Source organism: Drosophila nasuta, chromosome 2R (assembly GCF_023558535.2).
Source record: "Drosophila nasuta strain 15112-1781.00 chromosome 2R, ASM2355853v1, whole genome shotgun sequence".
Classification (NCBI taxonomy): Eukaryota; Metazoa; Arthropoda; class Insecta; order Diptera; family Drosophilidae; genus Drosophila; species Drosophila nasuta.
This window is the reverse complement of record NC_083456.1, coordinates 13,535,499-13,554,396: the sequence shown is the minus strand read 5'-3', so window position 1 is coordinate 13,554,396 and position 18,898 is coordinate 13,535,499. Positions and strand designations below refer to the sequence as shown.

At 41.6% G+C, this 18,898-nt stretch overlaps 3 protein-coding genes across 4 annotated transcripts; 2 read left to right on the top strand and 1 right to left on the bottom strand.

Annotated features, from left to right (window-relative positions):
- Positions 1–449: 449 nt before the first annotated feature.
- On the top strand, positions 450–10,565 carry LOC132783965 (EH domain-containing protein 1). Its single transcript, XM_060789301.1, has 3 exons — positions 450–2,267; positions 9,190–9,363; positions 9,429–10,565. The coding sequence occupies exons 1-3, from the start codon at positions 1,043–1,045 to the stop codon at positions 9,632–9,634; spliced, it is 1,605 nt and encodes a 534-aa protein (XP_060645284.1). The 5' UTR covers positions 450–1,042; the 3' UTR covers positions 9,635–10,565.
- Positions 10,566–10,964: 399 nt separating this feature from the next.
- LOC132783966 (rhodanese domain-containing protein CG4456) lies at positions 10,965–11,605 on the top strand. The gene is made up of 3 exons (XM_060789302.1): positions 10,965–11,182; positions 11,266–11,425; positions 11,500–11,605. The coding sequence occupies exons 1-3, from the start codon at positions 11,062–11,064 to the stop codon at positions 11,552–11,554; spliced, it is 336 nt and encodes a 111-aa protein (XP_060645285.1). The 5' UTR covers positions 10,965–11,061; the 3' UTR covers positions 11,555–11,605.
- A 16-nt stretch (positions 11,606–11,621) lies between these two features.
- On the bottom strand, positions 11,622–18,895 carry LOC132783964 (DNA polymerase theta). 2 transcript variants are annotated; one of them, XM_060789299.1, is made up of 8 exons: positions 17,014–18,895; positions 16,580–16,953; positions 15,964–16,526; positions 13,286–15,905; positions 13,012–13,219; positions 12,156–12,957; positions 11,988–12,100; positions 11,622–11,932 (listed from the first exon to the last, which is right to left on the bottom strand). In XM_060789299.1, exons 1-8 carry the CDS (start codon positions 18,746–18,748, stop codon positions 11,622–11,624), a joined length of 6,726 nt encoding a protein of 2,241 aa, XP_060645282.1. In that variant the 5' UTR covers positions 18,749–18,895. The 2 variants fall into 2 exon arrangements, with proteins under 2 accessions (XP_060645282.1, XP_060645283.1); XM_060789300.1 differs by lacking the exons at positions 16,580–16,953; positions 17,014–18,895 and having other exon boundaries at positions 13,286–15,894; positions 15,964–16,096.
- Positions 18,896–18,898: the final 3 nt, after the last annotated feature.

Sequence of the window (18,898 nt, the reverse complement as noted above, 5' to 3'; positions counted from 1 at the left end):
TTCGGTGGTTAATATTTGCTAATTGCCATAATGACATTAACATGGAAAATGCTCGCTTTGAGGAGATTACTTATTAACCATCACATGTATTAGATAATATTTTGCAATAATATTTTATTTATTGACCTAAACCTAAACCTATCACTATCAGATGGATATTTATTGATATCGAGCACTTACAAAAAGATTTTGAATTCATGTTTTTTGAAGCACCACATTTGATGATTGGAGTGACCATTTGTTTGCTTAGTATGTAATCGATTACTCATGCAAACAAATTTACCAAATAACAGGGCTGTTATAGTTTTTTAAGTATTTGACAATATTTTACCAAATAATTTAATAAACATTTCATAAAACATGCCAATAATATTAACTTATTTTATAGCTTATATAAAATTAGTGTAAGCTGTCAGCTGTGTTGTCTAAAAAAAATGTAATTTCTGAATGCCATAAGAGGAACTCTGTAAAATTGTAAAGTCAAAACGTTTTGGTTAAACGCAATTGTATGAAAATTGAGTGTGATTTGATAAGAGTTGCAGTATTGCAACTAGAATTATTGTTCGACACCACAAACATATTATGCCACCCTGGAAGGCTTATCGTGCGCTGTATCGGACTATCGACTGCGATAAGTCGATAGGTTATTAGTCTTCTTGGTGTTGCTCGGTGTCGCTTTTTGAGCGACCAACATTTGATTATTCCAAAAATATACGGACGGACGGACGAACGCGCGTGAATCATTCGCGGCGAATCGACTCACGACACGCATAAATCGAGTGTACATAATACACATACATATATAGTATATACGAAATATTCATATTCGAATTTCAATTACACGTATACGCATTCGCCTCTCACAATAAAAAAAGACTTGTATTATTTCGCTGTCGTTGTTGTCGTCGTCGTTGCAGTATTTACGCCCCAGCCCTGTTTTCCCCCTCCGCGTTCGGCCGCGTTCCTCGACGAGCGTCTAGCAGTGTGTTACTAATTTTGTATTAATAGTTGTGTGTTCAAAACCAAAAAATCCAAATCAAATATGTTCAGTTTTCTGAAGCGCGAGACTCGCAATCAAGAGGTGGTTGAAAATGTCATCGGTGAGCTGAAAAAGATCTATCGCAGCAAACTGTTGCCCCTTGAGGAGCATTATCAGTTCCATGACTTCCATTCGCCAAAACTGGAAGATCCCGATTTCGATGCCAAGCCTATGATACTGCTGGTCGGCCAGTATTCGACGGGTAAAACGACCTTCATTCGCTATCTATTGGAACGCGATTTCCCCGGCATTCGTATTGGACCCGAGCCGACAACAGATCGTTTCATTGCCGTAATGTACGATGAGAAGGAGGGCGTTATACCAGGCAATGCGCTTGTGGTAGATCCGAAGAAACAGTTCCGCCCCCTCTCCAAGTACGGCAATGCGTTTCTCAATCGCTTCCAATGCTCCAGCGTTGCGTCCCCAGTGTTGAATGCCATCTCTATTGTGGACACACCCGGCATTCTGTCCGGCGAGAAGCAGCGCATCGACCGTGGTTACGATTTCACCGGAGTGCTGGAATGGTTTGCGGAGCGTGTGGATCGTATTATCCTACTCTTCGATGCCCACAAACTGGACATATCCGATGAGTTCCGACGCTCGATTGAGGCACTCAAGGGACACGACGATAAGATCCGCATTATATTGAACAAGGCGGATATGATTGATCATCAGCAGTTGATGCGTGTCTATGGCGCACTTATGTGGTCCTTGGGCAAGGTGCTGCAGACACCGGAGGTGGCACGAGTCTACATTGGCAGCTTTTGGGATCAGCCTTTGCGTTTCGATGCTAATCGTCGTCTGTTCGAGGATGAGGAACAGGATCTGTTCCGTGATCTGCAGTCGTTGCCCCGCAATGCTGCGTTGCGTAAGCTTAACGATCTGATCAAGCGTGCGAGGTTAGCTAAGGTCCATGCTTTTATTATCTCGGAACTGCGCAAAGATATGCCATCGGTGTTTGGCAAGGATAGCAAAAAGAAGGATCTGATCAAGAATCTGGATCAGATCTACACGCGCATTCAGCGTGAGCACTCCATATCGCCAGGAGATTTCCCAGACGCGAGGAAGATGCAGGAGCTGCTGCAGCATCAGGACTTCACCAAGTTCCATTCGATGAAGCCACATCTGCTGGACATCGTGGACAATATGCTGGCCAAGGACATTGCGAGACTGATGGAAATGATACCGCAGGAGGAAATGACACTCGTCAACGAGCCCATCGTCAAGGGTAAGTTTAGAGTCCTGCTACGCAATTCTTTCTTTGGAGGATCAACTATTTGTCTTGTCTTATTTGGGTGCATAAAACGCACCTTGCCACATCACGCTGCAAATAGCCATAGCAAAGCTGTTTTCGCTTACTGCAACCGCACCCGTATTGTGCACTCTCGCCTCTATTTTTTGACCTACCCTGCTTTGCGATAAAGTTTTATCGTTGGCGCGATGAATTCTGAATGTAATGCCCTCATTTGTTGCTCGACTGCGCCCCTTGTTGCTGTTTGCAGGAAAATATCATTGCCGGTTGACAACCCAGTAAGACATTCAGAGTCTTTAAAGTCGACCAATCTTTAGTTGTTTCTGAATCTACTAGTCTAAAGAAGTTTTCCTTGTTATTATTGTCATAGAAACGTATTAATTGGCAGCATATTGACATTACCATTGGTCAAATAGACTCTATTAGCTTTCAAATACAGAGCCAGCAATAGTTATTAAAAGTTATTGTAATAGTTTTAATAAAAAGTCGATTCATTTAAAATAGTACTTTCACTATAAGTTTCGCATATTCTAAAATTTAATAAACGTAGTAGACTTTTCCTTTACTAAAGTCTTTAAAGTCTACTTTGATAGTTACTAGAAGTGTAGAAAAGTTTGTCGTTATTTTGTAGTTAAAGTTCTCAAAGATTTTAAATGCAAAGTGCGTTCGAGATAATTTAGTGAACGAAGCATTATTATTGCCAGTAGAATAAAATTCTGCAAATTCTTAAGTATCTAAGTCGACTAATCGCTTGTGGTTACTGGGAATTTTGTAGAGAGGTTTCTTATGAAATTGCAGTCAATAAAGCACATTCATTGGCAACTCTCACTAATTTTTAAGTACAGGGTCTCTTGAAGCTGACTAATCGTTAGTAAGTTCTTATTAATTATGTATATAAACATGAAGTGGAGTTTCTCATTGGCAGTTTTCAGATCTTTGGTCAATTAAATAGACTTTGATATTATGAATGAGTAACTTAAAGCATGTTAAAAACGAAATGTGTATTGTGTACATACGACATACTTAGTATTGTATAGCTATAGAAGCATAAGAATGCATATTGATGGCTCTCAGATATTCTAATAAATACTAAGCTCAGATAACAATTAAGTACAAGAGTCTGGTAAAGTCGAATAATCGCATAAAATTGCTAGAAAATATGTTCAGCAATTTCTTGCGTATAATCGCGGAAATCCAGTCAAGCAGGGGAATTAACAAGCTGATTTAATAGCCAAAGGTCAGAGGGCAAGCAACATTCAAGTGCTTCAGGAAAGCAATCAAAGTGAGCTTTTGTCTACTCTATATTGCTTCGACTTGAGTAGACTGCCAAAGCACGCGAAAATACGGCTGCAAAAAGTACAAAATTATAAAAACCAAGCTGACCCAGTTAACAAATAGTCATGCCAAATTGTAGAAAACAAGTTTGCTAGCACACACAAACATAGAAATAGACATCGGCACACAGTCATAGCTGCAAATAGTTAGTTGGCGTGAGAGAGATAGAGATTGAAATGTATCTAATGGATGCGGCAATTACAATTTAACTGTGTAGCGGCGCATGCAACACGTAGAATGAAAGTTGAAGCAAAAGGAGGCTACTCGCTTTCCATGTGTATTTTTGCTTCCAGCTTCCTCTTTTCGCGCTTATGTAATAAGCAAAACATTATTCTGATTGTGTGTGAGCTAAGTGCGAACCATATACCAAAATGCTACGTAAACATATGAGATAAGAGCGCGCGTCGCTGATAACGCGGCAAATAGTACTTGTTGCCGGCTAGACGCACTTTTTATATTCGCTACTTGCCAGATAGACGAAGGATGCCAATAAAAATGTGGGTTAGATGGAAATAGTTGAAGGTAGCTGCGACCTCATAAAGTATATTTTTAAATTATCTTAGAGATAGACCAACAAAATGTAATGACAATGCTTCTTTATTTTGCAAGCAACCAAAAGAAACTCAGTTGTGATTAGAAGAATTTCTAATTTTACTATACACAATAGCAACCACAATATAACTTTATTTTAGTCAGAATAAATCTCTTTGTTTAACTACATAAAGAAAAATTAAGTGACTCACAGTCGATAACACTTGACTGCTTCTATTCAAAAATAACTTCGCTTGTAATAAATGAGACTCTGAGAAGTATCTCAGAGTCGAGTACACTCGACCGCAGCCAGTTTGTAAGTCAGTTGGGCAAACAAAGTGTCTGAAGTTTAAGTAAATACTTGCAAGTAGCCGGCATAAGGTGTTCGTTGTTCTATCCCCATATCTGCCGCAACTGTAGTCTATCTATAAAATGCTATTATCAGAACTCAACGCTTTCGTCATGTTTTTTACCCAATGATAACAAAAATATCGAATTGAACCCCAATGCGGCAATGATGTAAGCAGCAAGTGAAAAAAGAAAATAACGTCAATGGAAGCGCTGACTCGCATGACTCACTGGGAATGAGAAAGTGGAAGTGGATGGTGGACGGTGGAAGTGCACCCCGTCATAAGTTAGGGTACAGTTGAGTCGACTCGCTATTCACTTATTCAAGCATTTCACAGTCCAGCGACCAGCAGATAGGTTTAGACATAGACTGACCATAGACGCGTCCAGATCGCGATTGGAATCCAGGCAACCATGACGACGACTATGATGATGAGCACACGCATCTGGCTGAAGCGTTGCCAAGTGAAACAGAAAAATCTAGAGTGAAAACGTTTAGCGCCAAGTGCTTGCTTAAATGCTCGACTAAGAGTTACTCATTGAGCTGCGCTAATTACACAACATTCATGTAAATTTAATATGCACTTTATTGTCAATGTGTAGGGTGTTTGAGTAGTAATCGCTAAGCTTGTTATGTGTTATGTGTGTTTGTGTTTGTACATTGAAAGTGTGATTATAATTGTCGCCTCTCCCTCTCCCTGTTTGTTTGTTTGTCACTCTCTGTGACCTCTGAACCTTTTTATCGTTTCTGCTACGTGTTTGTTCTATGTTGGTTCGACTTTGTTTTCCATTGGGGAGAGAGTTCAAGGTCGGTTTCGTGTGCCCCACTTACTCGTAGTTTCGATTGACTTTAGCACCTGTTTGTATTCACCAAATGAATTGTTTATTGCAGCTGCAGGTTGCCACCGGGCACGGCAACTGAATTATAGTAAACTAACTAATAATAAACCCCATAATTAGCTTAGTTGTTTGTCTGTTGCCTTATCGCCGTTGCCAGGCGCTGCCTGCTGAGCTAACTTTTACTAGATAAAAATCAATGCAAGTGTTTGACTTGCTGGCTTATCAATGCCAGAGTAGAGACTCCAGTTTGTTCGTAGATTCCATGCTAGAGACTCGCTCCACTTTTCTGTTAGCACTTCTCTAATTTGCAACAACAAAGCGCCTTATCTGCAGAGTGTATAAGGCATAATATTGGGTTTATAACAAAGCCACATGACAATCGAAGCCGCAACTAAAAGGCTTGCTTTGCATTATGTTTAACAATTTTTTATATTCTTCACACGTACAACAAATTTTGCTGACACAATAAGCAAATAATGATTACCTAATAACTGTAGAAGACTCCCCACATAGAAAATTCCACAAAGCAGCGGTAATTAAAAAAAGCGGAAGATGACAACAAGAAAAATATTATAATATACATAGAAAGTCAAAAATGCTGCTCGACAGTGTGAGATGCTGTAAAGAAATGTTGTGAATTGAGCCATAAGAACTAAGTTAAAATTATATAATAGAATATTAAAGTAAGAAACTAGATTTGTTCTGTTAGAAATTTCTTTAACAGGTTTATCTGTCACGTATGTAACCGTCAGCTTATAATACTTTTTCCTGCATCAAGTGCAGTGTGTGCCACAAGATTTATCTCTTTTTATGATACGTCGATTCGTGTATACTCTTGTCTAGCTTTTTAACCTGAATCATGTTGCCAACTTATCTCTCGTTGATAGCACAACTTGGTCACATATCTAATGTAGATAAGTGTAGATAAGAATTAGGTAACAGCTTTTACCTTGCTGAATTGCATAATACAATTTAATTTTCGTTGCCATAAATCACGCATTAAGCTGCATCAGTCAGCTTATAAGCTCCAATTCACAGCGAAGCCAAGCCCAACATGCAACCTATTCAATTCTAATTCCAATTGCATCGCACACACACCGCTTACACCTCTCGGTAAACCTGAGGAGGCCGCGTATCAATTTGTTGAGCTGTAGAGCGGCGCCGGTTTGGCGCGTGTTCCATTAAGTGGACTCATCCTTTTTGCGAAATGTGAAATTGAGACGGGCTAGCTAGCTAGCTAGATAGATAGACAAGAGACAGGGCGCTTTTTGTGTGTCGACTAAACGCAGGAAGAAAGCATTTATTTGATGATATATGTAGATGGGCTAGAGAAATTTCTTCAATGAGACTACAATCTGGGATCGTTGCCTTTTTTTGCATGCGTTTTTTATTTCTGTGGTCTGTGGTCTGAACTGTTGTCCACTTGAATGCTCTTCTAATTAAACGATTAGCAAATTTTGGCACGACCTTGTAGAAAGTATTAGAGCTACATTTCGGCACAAATCGCAGTGGAAATATCTACTATACATATATGCTTAAAGTGCCAACAAACTGATGTCATGCGATCGCTTATTGAATGCGTCATGCTCACATCAATTGTCAAATGATCGAGGGGAGCGATGATTGAGAGCTACCTAACTACAAGTTCAAATTGAAAAAGGTCAGATTTCGTGTCAAAACCTGTAATGCCCATCCCCTAAAAAACACTGCCTGTAAGCAAAGTCACTAAAAGTGAATGAACTTGTACGTTTAAAATTACATCGAGTCAACAAAGAAATCCCCCAAAGGAATGTGCTGATAAAATGACTAAGAAGCAGACCTAACTAAAAGGCAACCGAGAAAAAAAAAACCAAATCAAAGTCAAGAACATCGACGCGTCGTTCCGATCCACACGACAATCACGAAGCTAATTTTGTGTGTCGAATTCGTGAGGTTGCAACGATTTCTGTATTTTTTTTTTCTTTCCTTTTCTTTATCTTTGCATAGTTGAATTTTCGAATTACTTTAGCTTCAATTTGTTTTTACTGCATTTCCGTTCTATACGGAGGCAATTGACCTTAACACTGGGATAAGAAACGAGCAGCGAGGGGAAACTCGAAATAATGGCATACAAAATGTGGGGAACTTTAGTAAACAAAAGATCGGCGACAAGTGAAAGAACAGATATGTGTATACGCTTGAAGAGCATTGCTTCTATTACAATATTTACTGTTTTGTGGTTATAAAGTTCTTATAAATAGTCGGCATAATCTGAAGACAGAAGCACTGATGCTGCTCCATCATCACAGCGACGTGACTTGCTGACATTATGCTTAACTGTAGAAATTTCATCACCACGCTATCCATTTATACCTATTAATAATTATTTAGAAGGCGTATTACTTTGTGTTTATTAAAAAATATTACATAAGTTCTGCCTATAAATAAGATTTATAGCGGTATATTTTTCTCCCTTCTGTGTAATACTACTAATGAGCAAATATAATATATACATAAATAAATGATGTTCTCAAATAAGAACAACTCTTGAGTTGTGATAAACAGTTTTATATCTTTATTGTAAAAATTTTAATACAATAGTACGATCGATAGTGAAGCTATAAATAGTCCAAAAAGTTCTTGTAAAAGGCAGCACACTGTCGCCATCTAGCGGAGCGTAGCTGCATGTGAGCACCTTTACCCTGACTGTACAGAGTACCTTGTAGTCGAGCACTTTCGACTGATGACAGCTGTCAGTCACTCACTTGTTTTCCAACTTTTTTCGTTTGCTTATCTACTTGTATCATATCATTTGGCAAATATGTAGACTCGTTTATGTGACGAGTGAACACTTCTGCAATATCACAATGTTGTTTAGCAATATGTCGCTAAAAAGTTTCTACACACCAAGGCAGCTCTCTGCTCCAAGTTTCAGTTCAGTTGAGTTAAGTTGGTTAGTTCTTTTCATTTTGACAATGGCACACTAATTTCTTGTAGATTTCCAAGTGTGCGTCATGCTCCAGCACCAGCATTTCAATTGCTCTCTTTCTCTCTCTTTCTCTCGTTCTCTTTGTGAACTTAATTTCTTTTTATTATTGCATACTGCAGAGGAGGATGAGGAGGAGCATGAGGTCGAGGAAGCTGAGGTTTTGACACCCGGCACACAGAGCGCTCAATTTGCGGAGCGTTTCGATCGCTGGCTGCAGAATCTGCGTCAGCAGCAGCTTAGATTGTTCAGCAGCTGTACTAGTAGAGTAGACAATGTCGAGAGTGACGCAGGAGCTGAGATCACTAGCGAACCACCTGTCGACAATCCCGATTCCAATCTAGCTGAATCCCAGCCAGATCCAGACCCAGAGTCAGTGCCAGAGCCAGAGCTAGAGGCAGAGCCAGAGCAGATCGCAGCGACCGAAGTAAGCAAGCTAAACCATTTGTCGAACTTGCATTTTTTGACAACTTTATGTGCCGCCAATAAATTAAAAACTGGAGGAGGGCGGCGCACTTGCAACGCAGCGCCACAATCGTTGATTGTTGCCGCTGTTGTTGCACTTAAAGTAGGTAGTGCAACAAGTACGTACTTAAGTCGGCGGTCGGCGGTCGCCCGTCGTTTCTCGAAAGCCTGCTCACGATTCCGCCGTCAATTGGGAGCCTTAAACGATCTGAAGGTTTTTAATTGCGCCTAATTGAATGTCTGTGCACGGCGACGCACCGAGCAAACTTAGATTACATGCTTAATTAATATATGTATATACTCTCTCTCTCTCTGTCTACTCGTTGATTTATATATTGCGTGACCCAATGCAAATGAAGGCTGAAATTGATACAGACACTGTAAACTCATTCCAATTTCTACTTTGCATTCCAGGAGGTGCTTTCGAGGGCGTCATCGAAGACAATGTCTCACCATTCGGCTATATGAAGGGCGAGGGCATCGACGCTGGTTACGGGGAACACGAATGGATATGCAACAAGGACAAGCCACGCACAGATGCCATCTTCGACGGGCTGGGACCGGTCGATGGCAAAATCTCCGGCTCAAGTAAGTTGCAAATGCTTTGTGCAGTTGGAATACCCAATCTAATTAATCTGTTTTCATTTTTGCAGCTGCCAAGCAAGAGCTCATCAAATCCAAACTGCCCAACTCTGTGCTTAGCAAAATCTGGAAGCTGTCTGACATTGACTGTGATGGTTTCCTGGACGCCGATGAATTTGCGCTGGCGTTGCACTTAATCAATGTCAAGCTGGATGGCTGTGAGCTGCCCACTGCGCTGCCGGAGCACTTAGTACCACCGTCAAAGCGTTTCGCTTAATTCTCTGATAGCATCAAGGCCTAAATGAAATGCACATACACAAACACACGCAGACACATAGACAGAACAACACGCTCCCCTCCCACACACACAAGACGGCAATTGCTGGCAAATCCTACGTGAAGCTGCACTCTGTTTATTTTTTTCCTTTTGTCAATGGATGGCACAACAAAACAGAACAGAACAGATACTGTCTTTTTATATGTACTTTATTCTTCTAAAAAATTTTGCATTCACGGGGAAATATTGTAACTCATAAATGCAGAATTATAGCATAAAATATCAGCAACAATGAATTCATAGAATTTACACACAGCAAACAAACTATTTTTGGATAATAATCAATTTAAAATTGTAAAGCGAGAGGATAATTAAATGATGAATGAAGAAAACCGAATCAGAAATTGCAACTGCAACTGAAACTAAAAAATAGCTAGTGCAATTATACATAAATATTACAGTACTGCATGTGCGTCGCCTAGTTACCCAATGTCACTGTTGATTTAAGCGAAAAGTACATAATAATAAAAAAAAAAACACTTGTTTAATTATAATGAACAGGCACGAACGCGAACGTATACAATATGTAGATTTAAATATGTTTATGCCCTTTAACACATTTTTGCCTACAACCGAAACCACTTTTGATATAAATATTTTATATATACAAGTATATATATTATACACACATATACAATGCATTGAAGTCGGTTTAAAGTAACATATTTATTTGCTATATTTGTTTAATTTATCAAAATGCTCCACGCATGCAATGAAAGTTGTGCAATTCTAATTTGTTGGTTTAATTAAGTAAAGCATATTATTGCCTTTGATTCTTATTTAGTGAATTTTTGAATATTACAAAATGTGAAATGAAAATTTGATTTACAAAATATGTATAAAAGAAATAAAATGAACAATTTTTAAATAAGCGTGTTTGACTAAATAATATGAAGGAAATTTTTGTTTAGGAAATTAATAAAAAAAACGATGAAGTCATCCATTACATATAAATTGTATGTGCTTATGTATTTATAGTGGATCGGACTAGAAAAAAGCAATTCATGTTTGGTGCGTATATGTGCCTGTGTTATTTATTATTTTTTTTTTTTGCACATCACATTCTTAATTTCAAATCGCGAAATTTTACAATTATTTATATTGTTTTAAAAGTAATTTGTCCACTTTTATGTTTGTTGTAAAAATAAATATTTCAATTTAAAAAGTTTTGTTCGTTATTGAACATGTACTAAATTACCCTTGGGAAATTAGTGTCTTTTAGTATTTTTTTGCGCAAAGTGGTATATTTTGAGCTTTAACTTGCAGCCACTCTGATGATTAGCCGGCATTTTAATTCAATCAGATAAGATAGTTCTTGTTTTTATACTTTCGTTTTCTATTAAGCAAATTCTTTAAACATTTTTAAAATGGCCACTTACGAGGAAGTTAAGGACATTCCCAACCAGTCGGACAAATATTTAATTGACGTCCGCAACAAGTCAGAGCTGGAAGAGACAGGAACTTTACCAGCTAGCATTAACATTCCTAGTGAGTACTAAAGACCCTGAATTAACTTAATTAAGGGGCATTTATCATTAGTTATATATATAACTATATAATCTTTACAAAAGTGCCTGATTTGGAGAATGCTTTGAACTTGAGCGACGCTGACTTTGAGAGTAGCTATGGTCGGGCAAAGCCGTCCACTGATGCCGTCGTCATTTTCTCCTGCAAGGCTGGAGGACGTGCTGCTCGTGCCGCCAATTTGGCCAAGACTCTGGGCTTTACCAAGTAAGAAATTGATATACTTATTTACATAATAATGTACATTTATTTACACAAAACAAAACTAAACACAATTGCAGTGCCAAACCGTATCCTGGTTCGTGGACAGAATGGGCACAAAAGGAGGGCAAATAAATTATTAATTGTGAGCCCAAAAAAGGCGTATATAAAAACAATTTTAATAAATATTATACAAAAAATCCTAAACTTTGACTTCCTGCAGCTCACCCCAGCTGCGTCCTATTCTGAGTTTTACTTTGAGCGGTACATTTATTTTCACACAATTCTCCATTGTGAGACTGAGAATCTTTGCCACTTTCTTTGCTTTCTCCACGGGCACCTCAAAGATTAGTTCATCGTGAATATGCAGCACAAAATTAACAGCATTCTCCGCCAAGCCAAGTTTCTGACCATAACGCTCAATGCTCTTCTCCATGCTTAAGATCGCTTGTTTGGCAATATCTGCAGCTGAGCCTTGAATCGATGAATTGACTGCTTGACGCTCGGCTTGTTCTGCAATAAACAGCGTTAAGAAGATATTTACTTTTATTTAAGTTGGACTACGCACTTTTTAACTGCGGTTCACCACTATTGATGTGGTCCAGATATCGTCGACGACCAGTTATTGTCTCAATGTAACCATTGTTTCGGGCAAACTTGACTACTCTCGTTGTGTATTCTCTAAAAATAAGAAGATTCTTTAGAAATCCAGCTATAATATTGTGGCTGTACCCACCTAATGCCAGTATATGTTAGATGGAACTGCTCGGATATCATCTGCGCCTCTTGTTCGGTGCACTGAAGTGATTCAGCCAAGCTGCGCATGCCCATGCCATAAACAATGCCATAGCAAATCTGCTTAGTGCCGTTACGCAGATGCTCTGATACTTCCGATTCAGCTATCTTATTCCAATGCGCCGCAATGGCTGTAAACAGATCTTGTGGCGAGTTCATCACCTTTAATAGTGCTTTGTCCTGCGACAAATGTGCCAATATACGCATTTCTAGTTGACAAAAGTCTGCCGAGATGAGACAACGCTTTGGATCCATGGGTGCAAAAGCGCTGCGACACGAGATGTTAATCTTCTCTTTGTTTATTTCAACTACAAAGTCCTTGGCCACATTCTGTAGGTTGGGCTCCGTCATAGATATGCGTCCAGTGGCAGTGTAGGTAATGCTCTGACCATGCACTCGATTTGCCTGAGAGCATTTGAGCAGCGGTTGCATGTTTTTGGAGAGAAGCATGCTCAGCTTACGGTAGTGAAGTATCAGCTGCGATATGGGCGAGTCCAGTTTCTCGAGTATTTGACGAGATGTGCTGAAGCGTCCATTATTCTTGCGATGCAGACCCAGCACCTTGGCCACAGCCTGCGTTGCGCCCAAATTAAACCGTGAGCCGTGTAACTCGTAGATTTTATTCTCAAGCTTCTTCATTGTGCCAAGCATCTGTTGAAAGAGTAGCTGCAATCGATGCTCTTTGGCCGGAAAGCCCACGCATTCCATGTTGACCAGCGACAGCTGTATGGGCATCTCAACTCCTGTAAGAAAGAAAGCTGTAAGCTTGAATCTTAGGGTGATTAAAATGAATTTACTTCTAAAGAACTTGAGCAGTTGTCCAGTCCCGATGCGCTCCAAATTCTCAATCTGTCCATTGAGTATGTGCACCGTGATGCAGGCCTCGATGGAGGCACGCACCTTGGGCATTATGGCGCTACTTGCATCTAGTCCATAGCTGCTATAGCCACGTCCACTGCCGCAAAGATTGCACAGCGCTGTGCACTCCGGCGCAAATTGCTGGCACTGTAAAGATTTGAACAGATATATGATTAATAAGTGTTTTTAAGGGTTAAGGTATTTTTCATTTACCATATTTTGAAAACTTAGGGTTCTGTCGGGCTGCAGCAGCCAATTGCCCACCTTGGGATCCTCTAGGCTGGCGCTAATCTTATGCAATTCTGGTACAGCATGACGCAGTGTCTTTAGCTGCTCTTTGCCATCGTGCATCAGCAATGTCAGCTCCTGTCGCTCCATTAATTTGCACAGTTCCTTCACTTTAGTGTCTTTGCTGATCAGATGCGGTTCTTCCGATTGTAGATTCATGTAGTAAACAACATTGTCAGCCAGACTAAAGGCGACACCAGCCACAAACGAGCTGTCGTCCACCTGGAAGAGTATCTCAGTACCAGCAGCAGCTGCGCGTTGTTCAGCTGCGGCCACTTGATTAATCAACAGATTGGCACCAATCAATGGTTTTCTTTTGCCAGCCTGAGCCTGCAATCCAATGCTGAAACCACAGCGCGACGCCTTGTGCAGCTCCTCGAAAGTCTGCTGAAACAATTGCCGATTGCCGCATATGTCAATGATGTCGATGCTGCTAAAACTGGATGCGTTATCCTCCGTCTTGGAGCAGCTCATGATATGCGATGCATTCAGCTGCAATGGATGCTTTATCAGCGAGTTCTCCATCGACAAGTTGGACAGCTCAATAGAAGAGCCAGTATTCGATGATGGTTCATCTGCTGGCTCAGGCGGCGGTTGCTGCTTTGCAGATTGTGGTGTTGGCTGCGGTGTCGCTGACTTGCGCTCCGAACGCAACTGATAGGAACGCATTAGGCGAGAAGAATGCGGCGTAAGCATACGACTGTTGTTCGATTTCTTTGGCTGAGAGCTAGGTATCTCATCTGCATCCGGTTGTGGCTTGTTATCGACCGCATCGAGTGCTGCTGTGAGTCCTGTGCTCAGCATAAAGGAGTCATCTCCCGTAAATAGATCCTGCTCAACAGCAGATGATTTGTTTGGTTGACTGGGTGCTGTCGGGGTATTGGAGCCCTGATGATTTCTTGGACTACGTCTTGGTAGTTGCGTTGGCGTCTTGTTTTTGCTATTGCTGTTGCTTTTAGTGTTCTGTGTAGTCTTTGCTCTGATTGGTGTTGTGTTGACATTGCTGCTGATTGGTGTCTTGAATCCTGTACTCTGCCTGTTCTCAACATTGTTCTCTTTATTGCTGTTAATCTTTGGCATTGGCGGCGTGGCACCAGCTATCGACTCCATTGGCGTTTTGCTGGGCAATCCTTGCCGCATATTTTCCATTTCGGCGCGACGCTTGTTGATTTTCATCATTGCTTCGAGTCGTCGCTCCTCCATTTGCTTTTTTAACAGCTCTTTGCGGCAGGCTTCGCTTGTGGTAGGTTTCTCTACCGTTTCCACTGTGGGTTTGACAGTTGAGTTGATTCGATTATGTTCTGAAAATGGGGTTTTTGTTGATGGAGTGCTAGCGACTTGTGCAGGCTTTGGGGTGGAAATCCTTGGATCAGTCTGTTCTGGCTTCGTTATTTCTTCTTTCGTTGGGTCTGTTTTTATTTGTGGGCTCTGTTGCGTAGGTTTGTTCATTGTAATTGGTCTTGGAGCTGATATACTTCCCTTTAATGGGGCTACTTTTGATGATGAATTCACTGAAGGATTCTGATGAGTTTCTTTCTTTGCTTCAGCCCTTAGTGGAACACTTTCCTTAGTCTTTTCCAGAGGTTTGCTTATTGTCATCGTTTGCAACTTATTGGCTTCAACCTTGCCTATTTGCTCGCTCTTCTTATACTTTTCTTGAGGTTTATTCAGACCAATGCTGGGCAAGTCATCGGGCTTATTGCTTTGTGTAGTCTTTTTAGAGTGTTCCTGTGGCTCTCTAGAATTAGACGGCTTCAATTTGGCTGCAGTATTCATGTCCACCCTTACACTCTCTTTGGCAATCTTCTGCAATTTATTGGATTCAGTTACTTCGGGATTAAGCTTGCGCACTTTGCGTGGCGACTCTACGCTCTCGGTAGACTTGCGTTTGAGGGAGCTCTGCAGCTTTTCCTCTTCCACTGACATATGAATTTCCTCGACTCTCGCACTAGTATCTTTTGGTATAGAACTTGTATCTGCTTTGGTAGTTGCATTTTCTTGTGTCCACTGTATATTTCCAACACCAATTTCATATTGTACAAACTGTCGCGCCTCGGAAATGAGGAATTTAGCAGCTTCCGCGACTGTCATGCCAGCTTTTCCTGTTATAAAGAAGTTTCTTGCTGAATTTCGCTGCTCAGCTTCGAGAGCATTTTCATTATCATGCTGCTTGGCAGAATCAAAACATAGGGAGTTGAACAGCACCTGCTCCAAAGCTAGCATATCGACGTTAGCCAGCTCCACAAGGCTCGTGATACCCGCATCGTAAAGCGCTCTAGCCCGCTTGTGGCTCAAGTCTGGCAGTCGCATCAAATCGATAAGATCTCGATGTATGCCAAAGTACAAACGATCCTTGAACTGCGAGACAACCAGGGAAAGTGTAGACCACTGCAACGAGTTGCAAAATGCAGTCACAATGCCAGCAAATGTTGAGGCCATTTGCTGAAGACTTTGAAGCATGCCGCGGCCGCATTTGAATTTGTGGGCCACAACGTTGATAGGCGTCTCGTTGACCAGCTCTTGCAGTGCCAAAGCTGTGTAGAAGCTGCATGAATCAATTTCATAATCAGAAATGTATTTAAGTTAGCCATGTGTCGACTTACCGTTTGTGGATCTGCATTAATTTGTAGTCCAGCTTTGTTTGTCCGCGCATAGCACGCACCAGGAACGCTTCCTTGACGCCCACCAGCTCACCAACCTTTTTCATGGCCGGGTTAAGTTTCTCCCACATGTCCAGATAGAGCAACCAGTCAACATCTTGTAGCTGATAGCATACGGAATAAGGCGTCACCAAGTAAACAGCATGTAGCTCTGATTCAAGCACAAAACATCGACGTGACTTTTGCAGCTCGGCAAAGAGTATTAGACCATCGGTGGGTGGCATCGATGAAGCTAAGCAGGCCGTGCCTAGTCTTGTGGCTACATAGTTCTGCTTGTCCGCTTCCTCATCTGTTTGTAGGCGTACAAACTCATATTCGATGAGGAAATCCAAGGCATCGTTAATATGATTTGAATCGTCCTCGTTATGCTGTTCCTCTTGCGCTTGCTCCTCACCCAATGAACTCTGAGCACTTAGCAATGTGCAATTGACAAAGTTATCAATGTCCTCTCTGGTGCTCGCCACACCCGACGAGATAACTTCGAGCAAGGCTCGCTTAAGATGCGTCTACAAAATGAATTGTTTTAAAATTGTTATCTAATAATTAATTAGTTGCTTACGCTGCTATCCATGTCCAGGCAGGATCTAATTGGCTTTAATTGAGCCGTCACCAGCTCCTTGCCTATGCGTGCATTGCTCTCTGTGCAGATTAGTATAGACTCGCCAAGAGTATCCTTGCCAGTGCGTCCTGCGCGTCCAATCATCTGCCGATAGGTCAAGGAACTCATCTGCTTGCCGCCAAATAAGGGAGAACGTATGAGCACGCGTCGGGCTGGTAGATTAACTCCTGAACTCAATGTGCTGGTGGCGACAATGACTTTCAAAGCGCCCGCTTTAAAGCTGGCCTCCACAATGTCTCGCTCCTCAGTGGTAAGTCCAGCATGATGAAAGGCGCAGCCATATGTAATCGCTTTGGACAAGACAGCATCGAGACCTAGAGGAATTATTTATAAATGTGAGCAGTCGAGGAGTGTTATCCAAATTAATTAATTACCCGTTGGAATATCCCGCAGTTGCCGCTTCACATCCTCAATAGCTTCCGTGTTGAGATGCGAACGCAGTTGCTTCGCCACGCTGCTGTCGCTTTTGATTAGAGCATGCATTGCTGTGGCCAGCTGCACCGCCAGATTTTCGCACCAATCCTTTGAGGGGCAAAAGACAACAACGGAGCAACCCTCGAGCAGCGTTTCGATGCACAACTGTGCAACCTGATCGCTATCGTTGCCAAGTGGCGGCACCGCCGACATGCGGCTAATGTCGCGCATGAAACGCAACTGATTGTCATAGATCTTGTTGCCCACCTTGATCATCTCTTGCAGCGCCACAGGACGATAGTTGGTCACGTAGAGCTCAGCGTTTAGCCAATGCTGCAGGAGATGCACATTCGCCAGTGTGGCGGACATGGTAATCACTTGAATTTGCAGTGCATTCTTGCGTGACATGTAAAGCACCTTGGCCAGCAGCAGCTCCAAGATATAGCCACGCCCTGCATCCGATATGAGATGCACCTCGTCCACTACAATCGTGCCAATCTCATCGAGTTTACCCTGCTCTAGAAGCTTGTTAATAATGGAATTGGCCTTCTCAATAGTGCAGATGGCCACATGGATGCTCTCGAAGCCACCGGGTGGGGTGTAGCCGCCAAAGAAACCTTCGACGCGATAACCAGCGGGTGTCAGCAAATCCTGCAGATAGAACATTTTCTCGCGCACCACTGAGATGAAGGGCAGAATGAGTAGCACCTTCTTGCCGCGCTCCAGCACAGTTTTTAACAATAAGATTTCACTGACCAGCGTTTTGCCAGCTGATGTGGGAGCGGAATAGACAAGATTTGAGTGTTCAAAGAGCACTTTTGGATTGCTGAGGCATTCCACCTGCCAGTCGAACATCTGCAAGACGCCCTTCTTTTTGTACTCGTTAAGAACACTGTGCGGCAGATTCCAGGCCGAGATTAGCTTAAGTGCATTCAAATCTAAAATTGGGGCTGGTTCACTTACGTTTGCGGGACTGTTTGGGGAGAGACGTAGTTGACTTGGTGACATACTACTCAAGTTCTGCGTTGATTTTAGTGCCACTTCTTGGCTTTGATAGATACTTTGTTTGGTCAACTCGCAGTGACTACGTCGTAAATCCTGTTGCAGTTGTTGTGAAGCCTGCGCATCTCTTGCAGGGCAGAGGAAGCTGCTTTCATCGAGATTCTCCATTAATTTAATGGGCGAATTGCTTCTGCTCTTTATAGGTTCTGTTTCTGGTTCAGTTTCGGTACCGAAGACATCTTCTGAGCAGATTTGTGCTTCAAAAACATCCTCGGTGCCGTCTTCGAATAATCCTGCCTCTTCTAGATCGGCCTGGATTTGCGACACCCGCATTAAAGACTCCTCTGCTTTCGTTGGCTGCTCCGGATCCTTTTGATTAGTCTTTGCCTCGTTTTTATCATATGAAAAGTCATCTTTAAAGTAGTCGGAGTATTGCTCACAACTGGCATTGGGAACTCTCGACGTTGTGCCTATCTTGGTATCGGATTTGCTACGTCGGAAATGTTGACGTTGTGAAACACTTGACCGATTTGTAACGCGCTGTGACTTGGTTTTAAAGGATGGCGGCGACTCTTGTATAATTTCCAAACCATTCGGCTTAACGTTTCCTCCGTTGTTTGTAGTGCTCTTCACATCATTCTCCAAGTTCATAAATGTGCTCTCGCCAAAGTCAAAAGACTGCGAGAAAGCCATTGCACAAAATTTGTTATTAACTATTATATACAATTAAAAAAATAAATAAACAAAAAACAAAAATAACTAAATGCCGCGGAATTCATATGCGGACTGCCAACCTAAGTAAATTCAGCACATCACAGTGTGACCATGACCGACTATACTTTT

What these genes read in the sequence shown, in the direction of transcription:
- LOC132783966 (XM_060789302.1), top strand. Translation starts at nt 11,062, where the DNA reads ATGGCCACTTACGAGGAAGTTAAGGACATTCCCAACCAGTCGGACAAA. An exon ending in AGCTAGCATTAACATTCCTA is followed by an intron (nt 11,183 to 11,265) that starts GTGAGTACTAAA and finishes TCTTTACAAAAG; the next exon opens with TGCCTGATTTGGAGAATGCT. An exon ending in AAGACTCTGGGCTTTACCAA is followed by an intron (nt 11,426 to 11,499) that starts GTAAGAAATTGA and finishes ACACAATTGCAG; the next exon opens with TGCCAAACCGTATCCTGGTT.
- LOC132783964 (XM_060789299.1), bottom strand. Translation starts at nt 18,748, where the DNA reads ATGGCTTTCTCGCAGTCTTTTGACTTTGGCGAGAGCACATTTATGAAC. An exon ending in CCCTAAGTTTTCAAAATATG is followed by an intron (nt 13,220 to 13,285) that starts GTAAATGAAAAA and finishes AAATCTTTACAG; the next exon opens with TGCCAGCAATTTGCGCCGGA. An exon ending in CTAACATATACTGGCATTAG is followed by an intron (nt 12,101 to 12,155) that starts GTGGGTACAGCC and finishes TCTTATTTTTAG; the next exon opens with AGAATACACAACGAGAGTAG.
- LOC132783965 (XM_060789301.1), top strand. Translation starts at nt 1,043, where the DNA reads ATGTTCAGTTTTCTGAAGCGCGAGACTCGCAATCAAGAGGTGGTTGAA. An exon ending in CAACGAGCCCATCGTCAAGG is followed by an intron (nt 2,268 to 9,189) that starts GTAAGTTTAGAG and finishes TTTGCATTCCAG; the next exon opens with GAGGTGCTTTCGAGGGCGTC. An exon ending in TGGCAAAATCTCCGGCTCAA is followed by an intron (nt 9,364 to 9,428) that starts GTAAGTTGCAAA and finishes TCATTTTTGCAG; the next exon opens with CTGCCAAGCAAGAGCTCATC.